The sequence below is a fragment of the Maniola jurtina genome, chromosome 1 (genome assembly GCF_905333055.1).
Source record: "Maniola jurtina chromosome 1, ilManJurt1.1, whole genome shotgun sequence".
Classification (NCBI taxonomy): Eukaryota; Metazoa; Arthropoda; class Insecta; order Lepidoptera; family Nymphalidae; genus Maniola; species Maniola jurtina.
In genome coordinates this window covers 10,372,300-10,388,874 of record NC_060029.1, presented here as the reverse complement: position 1 = coordinate 10,388,874, position 16,575 = coordinate 10,372,300, and the positions used below count along the sequence as shown (strand labels likewise).

At 36.1% G+C, this 16,575-nt stretch overlaps 1 protein-coding gene across 5 annotated transcripts in view; it reads right to left on the bottom strand.

The window, feature by feature from the left end:
• Positions 1 to 16,575, bottom strand: part of LOC123873458 (inactive dipeptidyl peptidase 10) — a 136,635-nt gene that overhangs the window by 16,949 nt on the left and 103,111 nt on the right. For 3 of the 5 annotated variants that reach the window (XM_045918692.1, XM_045920972.1, XM_045919451.1), the window contains exons 3-4: positions 2,705 to 2,995; positions 969 to 1,072 (exon numbers count right to left, since the gene is read on the bottom strand). In XM_045918692.1, coding sequence (XP_045774648.1) covers positions 969 to 1,072; positions 2,705 to 2,857 — 257 coding nt within the window. In that variant the 5' untranslated portion in view covers positions 2,858 to 2,995. The remainder of the gene's footprint in view (positions 1 to 968; positions 1,073 to 2,704; positions 2,996 to 16,575) is intronic. The other 2 variants (XM_045920194.1, XM_045921736.1) reach the window with 1 other exon arrangement.

Genomic DNA, 16,575 nt, shown 5'->3' with positions numbered 1-16,575 from the left:
TTGAAGCCTTGTAAAATTTTTAGCGGCACACGAATCGATAAGAATTTGTTTAGAACAAACATATTATAAAGTTCACAGTTCTCACCATTAGCTTTCACCTATTCATAACAAATCCAGGTTTATGTTTTACGAAGTTGAGATTTGTTTGTTAGTCAATAGACTATTAGGTATGAAAAAAAGTAATCTTGCAAAATAAGTTTATAGCAAGTTTCTGGAAATCACTTGATCAAAGGAAATAGTAAAAAGTTTTTTTATAGAAATGTAAAGTCTCAACGTATTTATTTGTCGTGCGCTTCAGAGTTCAGGAAGTCCGAAGCGTTCAAGGATTTGTTATCGCCGAGTAGGTACTGCTCTAGCTGTGTAAAAGTTTGTTTTTAGAAACTTGTATTACTTTTACCCGTTACTTACGAGTTTTAAAAGGAATCGTGAGTCGTGACTTGCTGGAAAACGTTTAGATAGGCAGTGATTGGATTTTTCTTATAAAAGTAAAACACTGCAATTCCGCAAGATAGAAGAGACATTTTCAAACCACGCTTGTATGTAGGTACATACCTACAAAGCACCTACTAAGTGGTAAGTACTTAATATGGGAGATCTAATAATAATTTTAGTGAACGCGAAGAATTTTGGACACGCCTACCATAGCAAGATTAGGAATGACATTCAATACACTATACAAGTTACTATAAAATTTACCTATTTGAAAAATGAGCAAACATACACAAGATATAGTGAACTTCTCTTCTCAGATACAGTGATCATTGTCAAATTGATCGCAAGAGTGAAATTGACATAAATTGAAGATATTCAATCCTATCGTACGAACTATTTTTGAGCATTTTCTCTAGGGTTGGGACGCTGGGATCTTTATATATAAGGTTATTTTTTTGTGGCACCATTCCAATTATATTTTCTATTCTTCTATATACTTACGTTTTTTTTTCTTGTGGATATGATAGAGTACTCACCCCAGTAAATAAATGGCTGTAACTATGCCAGCTATCACAAAACTGATGACCATCAGCGAAAATATGATGCTTCTCCAGTTGTGCCCATCTCCCGGGTAGAGATCCTGCAACATTAAATATTTTATTCTTAAGAGCAGTGTAGAGAAGTGGTTTATGGGAGCTACCAGGTTCGTTTTATAGCTGGGTCCTTTTAGGAATTCGTAACTTTTAAACTTACTCCTGAGGGATCAGTTGGGAAGCTTCAGCCGGGGCTAGTTACTACGAAACCATCCCGTCAAGCGATTGACGTTCCAATACAATATCGTTTAAGAAACCATTATGTGGACCGAGTTCACTAATACTGCGCTACCATCTAATCTGCATCTGAATCGTCGCTTTCTATCATCGGAAAACTTTTAATAGTCCAATCACTCCACTCTGAAGTTGCAACATGGCTAAAGACTAAAGCACAAGCTCGGATGAGATCTGATTTTACACAATGCACAGTCATACAGTCATATTCTAGAGGACCTACTTGTTTTGAACGCACTATAACTTAGTCATCGAAAAAAATATTCATGCAAGTAATAAATATAAGTATTATGTAAGGCGTAAACAAAATAGGCAATGGCAGTAGGTTTGTAACTGCAAAATTAAGAATGCCAAAATCAGGAGAACTACTATTAATACGAAAAAAAAAACTGAAACATTCTTTCTCAGTAAATTTTCGTATTTTCGTATCTTATGCGGTGGGGTTGGCTGCCGACAAACACTTGACACGAGAGGCTCGCACTACGAGGACTATTTTGCGAGCTATGGAAAAACCGACACGTACATATTATTTTTATTAAATTGTTTCACTCATTACTCTAATAGCTTAAAAATCCCGCGAGGTTGTCTTATTTTTTTATCAGTGATTTTATATTTTATAACCATAGCAAAGTGTGGTGACTCTTAGCTTTGCTCTATATGTATTTGGTCAAAAAGGTGAGATTAAAGGTCGCTGCATACGTAACGTGATTTTTCACGTCCCGGACGGGACGGGAGGATTTCTTGAACTACTATTGGACAACTGGAACGTCCCGCCCCGTCCGTTTTCTAGTTATCCAATAATAGTTCGAGAAATCCTCCCGTCCCGTCCGGGACGTGAAAAATCACGTTACGTATGCAGCGACCTTTTAAGCTGTGACTCCTATATTTTTATATTTTTAAAAACCTTTCTAGCTTTTCATCTATCAAAGTTTAGGTTTCTGTTTATCATGTTCTGTTAGACAGTAGCCTAGATCCTTATACACAATATTTCTAATGTTTTGAAAAACCGTTTCCAAGTTTTTCATTCATGATTCAATACGTCCATTAGCGATACTTCCGCCTTCCCAACACTGACTAATTTATCTACGAATAAGTATAACCAAAAGCGGTAGGTAATAGCCTAGTAGTAGCGAGTCGCTTCAGCCTTCTATTCCGTGGTCCGGGATTCGGTCCCGGGTATACCAGACTTGAAGTTGTGTGCTTTTAAGCAATTAAATATCACTTGCTTTAACGGTGAAGAGAAACGAGTGAGGGAGCCTGCATCCCTGGGAGTTCTATATAATGTTCTCAAAGGTGTGTGAAGCCTGGCAATCCGCATTTGGCCAGTGTGGTGAACTATGACCTAAACTCTTGTCATTCTAAGAGAAGACCCGTCTTTAGTAGTGGGTCGGCGAAAGGTTGATGATGATGATGATAATGATGTATGATGTATAACTGGTACCTACATTGGCACTGGATGGCTTCGCTAGAGCAATGTCACTCACGTCTTCCTTGGCAGACTTGGGGTCGGCGACCTGCAGCGTCTCGTCGGGCGGGAGGCGCCAGGAGCCGCCGCCGCCGCCGCCGCCCGAGCGGTCCGTGTGGCCGGTGGCGTGCATGCGCCGCCGCACCCGCCGCGCGCGCACCCGCCACCGCGCCGCCCTACGCGCCCGCGCACCCGCCCGCCCGCACGCCCGGAGCGCCGCCGCGCGCCCGCACCGCGCCACTAGACCGCTCTAGCGACACCACCCCCATCACTGTAACAAAACACATGCAATTGAGTATTCTATTATCATTTTAGGACAATTATTGCAGTACTATTCAGTTATCGTTTACAATGTTATTATTATAGCTAACTGATGCCCGCGACTCCGTCCGCGTGGATTTAAGTTTTTAAAAATCCCGTGGGACTCTTTGATTTTTCAGGATAAAAATAAGCCTGTCAGTCTCCACTCTCCCGGTTTGTGCTTACTATACTGTGGTTACTATAATTCAATGCAAACAATCAAATCGTTCTAGTGTTCCGTTGAAGTGTGATTGAAGGACAAACCAACAAACAAAGTACACATTTTCGGATTTGTGATGATATTAACTGTTAATTTAATAACCATAATAGCTAATAGCAAAATAAATGTGATTGTGACTATGCGTATTCACATAAATTGGCGGTATAAAATATTAAGGCAACACATTGTAATGTAAAATAAAAATAACAGCGCGAAAAATGGCAAATAAGTGGCAAAAAAAATAAGTGGCAGCTTAGAAGGAAGGAAGTGTTTAATTTTGCATGCCATTTTCCAGTAACAAAGAAAAATAACAATTTGCTAAGCTTTAAAATTTATCATTCATTATTTCATAAACATCTGTTTTGTATTTAATAAGTAGCTACAAATAACTCCCATAGCATATTATGTTCTCCCATAGCATATTTTGTAAAACACTGAAATTGTTACTTTAGGTAGGAGTAATATACCTCATCATTGCAATTGTAGAGAAAAAAAAATCTAATTTCCATCTAATTACTTAATTGAAGTTTTCCGAACAATCATGAAAAGCATCAATTATGTCTAGACGAATTACTGAGAAGAGTAGATACGGTCAATTAATTATTTATTAAGGAGAGTCGCTTTCTTAACGAAACTATACCTAGCTAGTAGTTAATTCGGTGTCGTGGAAACAAATTGTGTTATACAACTTTTTGGGAAGAAGGCAGTGTTACTAATTGTGCACGATGGATTACATGGAGTATAGGTTTTCCTGTGTATAAAAAAAAGGTACCTACAGGAAAAAAGCACGCTTAAAAAAACAATTATTGTAATGCTTTGATATATTTTAGAAATTGGTATATTAACACCTTATAAGTATAATAAAAATATATTTTTTGATATTATTTAATCGAATCAGTGGCAGATTCACTTGACTATTCAAAAACACTTGCAAAAGTTTTTTTGAATAAAATAATACTTAATAGAATAGAAATACTAAGATAAAGATTTCTATTCTTTTAATATGTTTAAGTACAGTTTAATAATATTTTGAAAGAACAGACAAGCAGTAAATCTATTCGGACAGTGCATAACTTGTTAAGAACACTAGGTAGGTACCTACTTTAATTATGAACCGAGCCGCTCTCTCAACAAATCTCTATTAAAAGCGACGCCGCGGGTGTACGAAAAAGTAGGCATTAAATGCGTAACAGACTTAAACGAAGAGAGTGTAATTTTGCTGAACAACTTTATTTTTCGGTAGAAAATCTCTAAACTCATTCTAAAATGGTATCTGTATATTATTTATTATACCTAGACACGTGATGATAAGTTAAAATTAAATAAAAACGCATGAATCGAAAATTAAAAAGTGGAATTCATTAAAACCATTCCATATGCATGGCCATTTGTAAAGATCACTCAAGATGAATTCTGAATGATCAATTAATTATTTTATAACGCTAAAGATCTGAATTGCAAGCCAAACAGTTCGTATTCTGCATGCAGTCGAAATGTTGCCCGTCTGTATAGACACTTACGAATAATCTTCTTCTACATAAATATTATATAACGAGTAAGTATACGGTGCTGGAATCACATAACTTTTCCCTAAAACGTTTTCAGTGCTAAAACCTTTCCACCGCACCTCTTTCAATAGATATGAAAAATGTATCCCATTCCAATCTACTGAATAGAATCCATCGATGCATAGCCGAGTGCAACCTGTGCTCTACATGAAAGAAAATGGAATGAGACCATTTTAAACTGTCCGTTTTATCGCAAAAAACAGTTATGGATTACTTGAATATTATTTTCATTTCGAAACTATCGAACCGTAATGTTGATTTGCCAACCAAGAACATGTTTTTTTTTTTTGGGAAAATGCTACCTACTTGTTTTCAAAAAGAGCAAAAACGATAAACATGCGCGCAATTTGCTACAATACTTTTTTGTAAGACAAGCAAAAATGGACTATCTGGAGTTGGTTCGCGTTATAGCCAATAAAACAAAGAATTTAACTGAATTGACTAATGAAAATACGAGGATATGGCTTAAAGAAGTTTTCTTAATAAATACATATTTGTTACTAATAAACTGAATGCGCAACGTCAAAGGAAAGAGGTATTGGATGGCCGCCAACGGCAGCGCAAGCTTTCATTAGTTTAGATGTTTTCTCTACCCCAACTTTACGACTCAGTGGAACTTCGAACTTACTCCAACTTCTCTCAGATACGACTTTTAGATGGACAGCGTTTTTATTGCGAGAATATTTAGATACAATCGACACTGCGTCATTCCGACCCAATATACGCAAATGGAGAGCAGTGAACAAAAGTATAATTGTGTCTTCTAGGGAACAACTTGTATGCGTTACAATTTGGGCACGATGCCCGTAGGCTGAATGGCGACAAGACAAAAATTGTGCGGATTTGGCAGGAATAACGCTGACACAATTCCCATTTTTGGAGCCGAACAGACCGAGGTGTTAATTGTCCCGACCGGCGAACGGCGTTGCGGGGAAGCCTTAATGGTTTTATCTAGCCCAAAAAACGACGGCACTCTTGCAATAATTCACTGAGATTCACATCTGAGCCGTGGTAAAAAGTTAACGAGTTAAATATTGAAATGACAATGCCCCGCTTAAAATTGAAACCACCTGGAGTAATTTCACTTGCAGATGAGATTAATTTTACATACTTTAATTTTAAGTAGTTGCAAAATTTCGTTGGAAAGTATGTGGAATGGGTAAAGTTTTGTGTTGGGGATGTAAGTTGGATGGACTAAGATTAATTGAGTGCAACAGACAGGGACGCAAAGTTCGAAGCGAAAGGATGGTCGATAGGAAGATAAATACCTAAGTACGTACCTAATACCTAATCATTATAAAAATATTCTTATGTCGGATTCGCATTGCTATATTTCAAGTTTTATAGCTCGTTCTCAAACCTCTGAGGGCCTTTGCGATGGACGAAACTGCAATGCAGATGTTGGGCCCACGAGCGGCGTAAATTATAACTAATCCTGTCGCCGTACGTGTTTGGAAACTTAACAGTTCATTTGTTTAATACACCACGATTTATGAGCAGTTTAGTGAACCTACTAAAATATAATACCCATAGACAAATCATCATCATGACCGAAACATCGTCGGCTCACTACTGAGAACGGATGTCTTCTCAGAATGAGAAGGATTTGACTATAGTCTATCACACTGGCCAAGCGCGAATCGGCAGACCAGAGATAGGTAAATGTTACTTGTACCTAGAACACAAGTCTATAAATGGAATAAGTCTTAATTAATAAATTATGTAAAAATTTTCACAAAAGAGAAACTTGCGAACGTATTGGTACAGTATAGTTTTCTACACGACTAGCTTTTTCCGCGTCTTCGTCCGCGGGATATAATTTATATAGCTTATAACACTCAAGGATAATGTAGGTACCAATATATCTATTAGTGGAAGAATTTTCAGAATTAGATAATTAGTTCTGGAGACTTCATCAAAACTTACAAACTTTACCTCCTTCTAATAGTGTAGTTTACCACTGGAGTGAAGAACAAAGAAGGAAAAGAGTGAATTAGAATGAGACAAAGCACATTCCGTCAAATAATACAACAAAGTTCCATCCGATGAGATTAACAGGGCTCTATCCGTCACTCGTTTCATACAATCGTAGTTCCAATTTCATTTGAATATTAAGCAACCAAAGTCCATGAAAGTTTGCAGACATATTCTATAAACTAATATCTGTGTATGTGGTGTTTTAGATTTTTCTAAAAATATGTAGTTTTAAAATTACAGGGGCTCAAAAATTTGTATGAAAATTTTTAAGACCGCGTAACTTTAAAACCGAATATTTTAACAGAAATCTGGAAAACCACAGACATAGATATTAGTTTCTAGAATATGTCTGTTTCTAGAATATGTCTGGACTTTGGTTGCTTAATATTCAACTGAAATTGGAACTACGATTGTATGAAACGAGTGACAGAGAGAGCCCTCTTAAGTAAAGCACCAGCCTATCAGAACATAAAAGAGTCATAAAATATAACAGATAAAACACAAATATTATTCCGAATCCGTAAAAGGGGTTTTAATGATTCCGTAGCCGTCAGCGCTGAACGAGCGAAATTAAAATGAAATTCCCATCACCCGCAGCAAGATGGGATCGTTCGAAGGCAGAAACTATGTTCCTAAACGAGCCTCGCGTCCCTTTTTAATGGAGAATCGCTCGGGAATTTCACATAAAACGATGACGTCACTGATCTGCCTGAAAATTTTCAACCGTCATATTGCTCCTATCAATTCCAAATATGCAGCCGGTGATGTTATTGATTGAGATATTGTTTTTCAAGTATAAGTGTTGGTTTACAAAACTGAATCCTATTCCATGTTATCATAAATGCGAAAGTGTGTTCATAGCTATCTATCTGCTAGGTTTTCACGGCCATTCGTTTAACCGATTTTGACAGGTATAGAAAATAGCTTGTATCCCAGGGACGAACATAGCTCACTTTTGATCCTGGAAAATCAAAAAGTCACGTGATGCATATAAAACTTAAATTCACGTGGACGAAGTTGCGGGCATCACACTTCACACTTAATATTATAAAGGAGAAAGATTGTATGTGTGTGTGTATGTTTGTTACTCCTTCACGCAAAAACTACTGGACGGATTGGGCTGAAATTTAGAATGGAGATAGATTATACCCTGGATTAGCACATAGGCTACTTTTTATCCCGGAAAATCAAAGATTTCCCACGGGAATTTAAAAAACCTACATCCACGCGAACGAAATTGCGGGCATCAGCTAGTTATGATATAATTGCCACAGAGACAGCTTGCATTCTGCAGGCTTACATAGACTACTTTTTATCCTGGAAAATCAAAGAGTTTCCACGTGGTTTTTAAAACCCTAAATCCAGCGGACGCAATTACGGGTATCATTTAGTATTTTATATATAATGTACTCTTTAATATTATATAGCAACTGGTGCTGTTATTGATCGAGATATTGATTTTCAAGGGTGAGCGCCGGTTGTTTACAAAACTCAATAAAGATCAATACTTACAAACATCCACAAGTTGAAGGACGTGACTGTAAATTATTCAACAGTAAAACTTCATATTCAGTTATTTCCTCGTATTATTCAGATCGAGAGTTTTTAAATTTATATTTAAGTTAAAACACGCATCACGTATTTATACACATCTTTTGAAATCGCGTTCGTTTATTTCGTCAAGTTACTCAGTAGGAGCTTTTTGTATTGTAAGTTTAATAAAAAAAAAAACTTATTTATGGTGAACTATAAATATGAATGAAACAGGTAAAGCTACGTGTTTGTAGATAATATTAACAGTAATAGTTACTTCCCAGTTTCGACATAGTTGTGCTTAACGTCGCTAATTTTAAACTAAGAAGGTGAGATTCCACTATGTAGTTGCAAAGTTTTGCTGATTTTGTTTATATAACTAGGTACTTAGGTACGAACTAATCAGAGTTGCACAACATTTTATTAAAATGCTAATACAAAACGGTTAATATTTAAATAAGAACTGAACTATATTTGTATACAAAGGCTGGGGAGTGCGTTAGGGTTACGCGTCTCATAGTTGAACGTGTTATCAAACATATAAAATCGGTGACAAAGACGCTCTGCCTTGGCTCTAATTCACTCTACATCTAAATGTTTCGTTTTTATATTCTCAAACACGAGATACTTATAAAGCAACAAGATACTTATAAAAGAAAATATTACATGAAAACAAAAAGTAAATAGATTCTTTAAAATGTAGCTACGAGTATTGACAAAACGTCGATAAAAGAAAAACGACGGAGTTTACAAATACACGTTTACCTCTGAAGCCTGTATTGTCTTTTGTTATAAGATATCTTGCATCATTCCGCGAAGTTCGTCGTCCGGAGGTGGCTTTGTTTCAGTGAAAAGCTTTCTTGTGTACTTTGAGTCTTAAATCTTATCTCCTGAGTATAGTTTAGGGGATGTTTAGAAGGATTAAATTGTCAGCTTAAAGTTACATCGCAGCAGTGACTTTGGCAAAATTTAAAGGTGTCTATCTTTCTATCTCGTTAGTAAAAAAATACAATATCAGTGACTACCATCAAACTAAGAATAACTACTTAACAATTTTAAAATTAATAAGAACCAGATATTCCCAGAGGCTTCGCCCGCGTGGGTATAGGTTTTTCAAAAATGCCGTGGGAATTGCTTTATTTTCCCGGACAAAAAGTAGGCTATGTTCGTCCCCGGTTGTACCAAATGCATGCAAGTTGTACCAAATTTCATCATAAATCGGTTGAACAGATGAGCCGTGAAAACCTAGCAGCCATACAGACAGACAGACACACTTTCGCATTTATAATACAAGTCTGGATTTCTCAATCTCCAATTATTACCCTGAGTTGTTCGAAACGTATTTCAAAAATTTAAGTGGAGATTAAACTAACTTAATCACAAGAATTTAATGGAGTCTCGCAATTGCGAGACTCCATTAAATTAGTTATTAATTATCTCCACTTAAATTTTTAATTTTGTTTCGAATAACTCAGCCTCAATTTCTTAATAGAGTATACTAACTTATCTCTTTAGTTCCATTTGGGGTAAATAGCAAACAGAACGCCCATCCGTCCCGCGTCGCGGTAGTCGGTACATAGTACAAATTCAAAGTTTTCATAACGAAAGAAAATTCTCAAGTGTCTTCACTAAAGAACTAGGTAAGCTGTGACACAAGAAACGAAGCAAACCGTCTTGTGTGTTTTAAATAGATAGATAGAATTATTTTACACTAGCTGTGCCCGCGACTTTGTTCGCGTGGAATAGCTCTCAGCGCGCTTTATATAGCCACGGACGCTCAGGCGCGAGGCGTGTAGTACGTACTCTGTACGTTAAAAATGTTCGCCGTGATTCTTTAAATTGACATAACTTTTTTATTTATGAACCGATTGACATGAAATAAACACTAAATGTTAAGTGAAGCTTACTACAATATATTAGTGAAAACCGTATCTAAATCGAATAAGCCGTTTCTGATATTAGCGTGCACAAACACACAGACAAACAGACAAACAGACAAAAAAAAATTAATTACAATTTCGTGTTCGGCATCGATATAATAACAACCCCTGCTACTTTTTTTATATATTTCCATTGAACAGACACCACTTTTCTACAATTTTATTATATGTAATATAGATAGAAGATACTAAGTAACATTTTTATCCCTAAAAATAGTGATATGTAAAAAATTGGGCTAATTTAGAAGAGCGTAGCAGAAAAATAAACTTATAAAGGTGAAATAGAACACCTATTATAATATTATCTAGGCTGTTTTAGATTACTTTGTAGTTGTAATGTAAGCAATTGGGCTATAAAAGTGGGTTATAAAACTCTCTAGCCATTAAACCGGGGTCATATTGAAGGATTACAGCCGCAATAGCGTTGCTAGAAAGCTTAAATGATTTAAGGGGATGATCAATTTCAATGGCTTAAAAAGAGAAACTATTTTTTGTACCGTGCATGCTTTCTGTAAACAAAGATTGGCGGTTATAATAAATGCCAAAAATATTTGTGCCAAGTAAGTGATTTTTTTACTGCATAAAGGAGGTAAAATGAGATATAAGTAGACTGTCCTCGTGTTTCCAGTTTCCCTACAATGTACCATCGATAATAATATAATATTATAAATGCGAATGTGTGTCTGTCTGTCTGTCTGCTACGTTTTCACGGCCCAACCGCTGAACCGATTTTAATGAAATTTGGTACAGACTTGGGATACATTCCGGAAAGGACATAGGCTACTTTTTATGCCGGAAAATCAAAGAGTTCCTACGGGACTAAGAAAAACCCGAAATCTACGCGGGCGAAGCCGCGGGCATCCTCTTGTAATGAATTGAATGAATGCATATGAGTTTTTCCGAATTTTTATATTATACACAGACAACTTTATAGTATTAGAAGTGTCCTAAAAAATCTATAAATCTTGAATGCGAGCATCACCTGCTCACTCCTTAGACAACAGGGAGACTGTGTAAAATTTATATTGGATTAGCTATTATCCTCCAGAAGCTATCAATATTCCACCAGATTTTCTTTCCAGTTGAACAGTTTTAACGTTTATTTCTCATATTGTCCCTCCTCGTATTTTTCACAGACTGCGTGGCTAACGGTTATTATATTACCCGACTACGGCAAACCCAAAAGGAATGGTTATGATTTTAGCAATTCATGTATGTATAGTGTATACATATATGTATTAAATATGTATAGTATATGTAAACTACTGAGCCAATTTTGATGAATGAGGTGTCAATCGATTCGTTACTACACTTAGTCCAGGTGGCATAATAGGCTACATTTTATACGAAAAAATTGGTTGTCTGTAAAGTCGGTTTACTGACGATAGTTGAACGTGACAACAAAGGCCGATTGTGCTTCTTTGTCGCTCGTTCCGCGGTCTCACTTGCACTTCAAGCCTTACATGGAACGCCTCAGAGCGAGGTAACGCCGCATGAGTGATGTTTTTTCGTGCGTGCAGCCGGCTCTATCGAATTATAAGACGTTGTCACGTCAAAAAATCGACCAGACGGATGTTACATCCATAAAAATGGAGGTTTCCAAAAGTGTTTTTTTGCTATTATATCGAGTGGGATATCATAATATAGAAGAGGAAAAAAAATTGAGTCCATAAATATTTTAAATATGGTTCAATGTTAAAATACGCCGAGTAACAGAAAAACAATATCTAACTGCCGTTCGCGGGTAGGAGTCTTGTTGTAGTGCTGTATAAATATGTTACCATAATTTTATAGTGAAAGTATCGTTGTGTTGTGTGCACATTGGCTACTTTTATTCCGGAAAATTAAAGAGTTCTCACGAAATCTTGAACAAAACCTAAATTCACACAGAAGTCACGGCTATCATCTAGTATTGATAATACTCACGTAAACAACCAGATCAGGTTTGGTGCGGGATCTTTACGATTATTACCGCCAGAAAATATGGAAATTTAGAAAAACCGGTGTTTCCAAAAAAGTATTTAAAGAACCATCAAGAGAAAATAAAAACCTTGGTCTTACGTAGCATTATTTTTTAGAAAAAATCGTTTTTGAACCATGTTTTTTGGCGATAACTCGAAAACTATTTTTGCAGTTAACGGCTTTTTTAACTACAAAATCTCCCACTATTGGTGTACATTTAGATTACTGATAGATGAAGCCATTTTTAATTAACTGTCTAGAATGACATTTTCTCGAGCAACGCTACCCCTCGTATTAAGAAGCTTTGCTTCAATATGCTTCAATATTTGCTTTACCTCAGCGAGGCGTGTTTAGTACGGTCTGCATAAGTAATGCAAGACTCGTACACAACGCTGCTGCATGCAACTACTAGTTGCTCGCTCTATTATTGCTTCAAAAGAACCGCTAATGGAGATGAGCGCATTAAAACTTGAACACTTAACTTACTTTGGCTAATCTACTACAATTTCCATCGTAAGTTCTATTGTTATTGTGAAGTTCCTCTCTACATCGTGAAGTTGCAAGTTACCACCGATTTTATTGTAATATAAAAATGAAGTAGATACGTTACGTAGACCGCATTTGGGTCCCATATTTTGTAAAGCTCTATTCTACTTTTGTATCTAGTCACCAACAAGCAAGTCTAACCATCAATTTATAAGTCACTCATCAACGCACAACAAAAATCCTTGTTCAAGTCGTCCTTCGCAGTGCGTAGTACCTAGTTACTTTAGATACCGTTGGTTACCTACATGTAGATTCCACAATGTTCAATATACTTACCTATTTATCTATCTATAAATACATAATATATTTAAAAAATGTGCTGACTGAGTGATCTGCCGTGTTTGGTGGCGCGCTCTTGGAAAGGCCTATGTCCAGCAGTGGACGCATACAGGCTGATGGATAAATGGATGGATGGATGAGTGATCTATTTACGCACAGCCTAAGCCGCTGTGGTATTGAAACTTGAATTTTAGTAGGTAGGTTTCTTATGCATATAAAGTAGGCATTCACTAGGAAATGATTTTTGGAAATTCCATCCCTCATAGGGAATGAAAGTTTGTATGAAAGTCCGACACTTTTCAAGTTATACACACAAAAATTGGTGTTTAGGCTTTGGGTAAAAATAAAGAAGTAGGTACGTGTGTACCTACGTGATTCAGGTTTTTTGAAAAGTCTACCCCTTCACCGATTTTCAAAAATTCAGATAGTATTTTATAATCCTTCAAAACAAGATTGAGTTCATTAGACCGTACCTACTTAATTCCCTTAAAATATTCTTGTCTGGTTTGCAATAATCCAAATACATAATATTATTATATCCAAACTTAACAAGATACATTTACGAGTCAGCGATAAAACCATTTAAGTGAGCCTTATGAATAAATTCCACTTGCCTCATCTCGGCAGTGAATGCTGCAGAGCTTATTTAAATCTGTATTTATCGGTTCTCTCTGATTTGCATACTGTATTCAATAAGTTTGCTTTATTCAAATGACTTTCACTTAAGCAGAGAAAATCAAGTACGCAAATATAATATGCCGAATTTCGTTTTCGTATCTCTGTCTTAACATTCTATATCTCTATATTCTTTAATACTGCTAGCTTTTACCTGTGCACTTTGTTCTCGTCGGTTAAGGTTTTCGATAATTCCTTAGGCTGTTCTCAGGATAAAAAATAGAATTGTTCTATTCCTCGGATGGTCGCATCCAAATAATTCAGTCGTTTCGAAGATGACAGGGATCCGCAGCTCGATTGCGGTAGAATGACATCTACAATATCACGAACGCAAACACCTCTGATTGTTTGACGCTCGCTCACTTACTGGCTACCATGACGTATTGTTGCAACACGAATAGCATTTTAGCTAATAACAACAATTGCGATCGTAATAATGATTGATGCTGGTTTTACGGAATCGAGCTACAGTTTCATCAAAATTTTGCTGAATGGATAATATACTTATATTATCCATTCAGCAAAATTCAAGTAAATAATAATTCAATAAAAACAAGAGCAATTAAAGGCAGTTGTTTCCTAAGCACAGCCAGATAATTCAAATTTAATTTATTTGCATAGCTTTTCCTAGTATTAAACCAGATTCTGCTTTATTCTCTTTAATTCGAGATAAAAGGTTTGGCTCATTTTTCGCAATAGATCAGCTTAGCGATACCACGGCCTCCATCTTTTGCAATCCTTTAAATAGTCTAAGTATGTGTATATGCTTCTAGGTTTTCAATTAGTATGTTATGTTGACATCCTATTGTGTGGAGATCAATGTCGCGTTGCGGTGTCATCTTAGTTGTTACTGTAGCGTACTCCCCAGTTCCCTACGTTAATGAGCATCGCTTGTTGTGATGAGCTGCGGTGATCCGACGCTGGCTTGAGCTTAGCGTTTAGATTGTGCGATGTTAAAGCACTGGGGCTTATGAAGGAACAAAGTAAAGTCAAAGCGTTGTTCGTTAGCGGGCATGACACGATTTGTGGGTCAGTCTACAACAGCCTTTGACTAAGTTATCAACTTTATATGAAAGTACATATAAATATAATGGGACTAGAAGATATTATTTAAAAGTCAATCCTATCTGAGACGTATGTTTAGGGATTAAGTTTTTTTATAGATTTCAGTTAGTCATGTGTAATGAGAGTTGAGACCTTTTTAGGTTTAGGTTAGGTTTAAAGAGTTTATTTTTCAAAAAGAAATAAAAGTTCACTTAGATGAGAAACACTTTAAATATACCTACCTAAACGTTGTAGAAAATATAATTTAAAAGTCCTACGGTCTTTTCAACGCGTTTTTATTCACTTGCTTTCTTGTCGGTTGGTCTGTTTGATTGTCTGTGTGACAGCACAAATTTTGCAATCAATTTTTTTAATTTTAAAAGGGCTTTACCAAAGGGCAAGGGATTCTTGATAAATACAAGAATAGTTGAACGATCTATTTCCTAAGAACGAAAGATTATGGAATTCTCTATCGTATAATTAGTAATGAAAATCAAGTTTTGGCAAAATTGTGCACGTTATAGCTGGGTTTCGTATTTAGGCGTGAATACATTATTTGTCAGCCTAGTCCTGGATTTAGTCGTGCGTAGCGACTTCTGCGGTTATCGTTTGTGCCATTTGTGTTGCGGTTTAATTCACCATAATCCGATTACTGACGATGCCCTGTTTTATATTTAGCTGGATTTATAGTACTTAGGAAATAAGTTTCCTTCTGAAGGAGGAGATTACTTTGATTTCATACCTAAGTCCTTATTATTAAAAACTAGCTGATGCCCACGACTTCGTTCACGTGGATATAGGTTTTTCAAAACCCTGTGAAAACTCATTGAATTTTCCGGTACAAAAAGTAGCCTATGTGTTAATCCAGGGTATAATCTATTTCCATTCCAAATTTCAGCCAGATCCGTCCAGTTGTTTTTGCGTGAAAGAGTAACAAACATACACACACATACACACAAACTTTCGCCTTTATAATAGTAGTGTGATTGTCAAAACTTAAGTATCTATATATGTATTTAAAGAATCATAAGTAATGAAGAACAGTCAGAACGTCGTAAGTCTGACATAGTTTTCTCCAATCTCATAATCCGAATAGTATTTCAAGAGCTTTATGATTTCTTAGAACATAAGACATTTCCTCTTACGGGAAATATAGGTAGATCCGAAGTTTTCATTGTATGGTAAAGTAGATATGTATCTAATCTTAACACATTGATTTATAATAATTATAATCCGTTCTGGATCTGTAGGTATGTAAAACTAATAATTTTTTATGCATTATAATTTTTCTTTATTCATACATTAAGCGGCTATAATCATACTTGCTGGTAAGTGATGATGCAGCTTAAAGTGGAGTAGGTTTGCCTAGAATAGGTACATATAATATGCCTATTCACTCTGGAATAATACAATTTATGTTTCGCTTTACCTATCTACTGCAGAACAATTTAACGGTTGCAAAATTTTGAGGCAGCTAAATTTATGAAACAAAAAAGTGATAGAGTTCAGTGTCAAACCATGTGGAATAAAAAACGTGCAATGCAGCGGTAGGCAGAAATAAGTTATACGGGCAGCATGAAATAAAACCGTTCTCTGCGGGCGAATAACATAGTAGGATATAAAATATTTTCAAGAGCGAAGGGATTTTTTATTTTGGCTTAAAAGCGGAAGCGGATGTTGCTTTCTTATATTTTCGTTCTTTAAAAAAGTTATTGAACGCGAGGGATTGGCCGATGTATAAACCACATAAGTACCTATAGCTTTATCGGCGTAGATGTAGGGTTTTTAAGGATCCCGTTGGAAATTC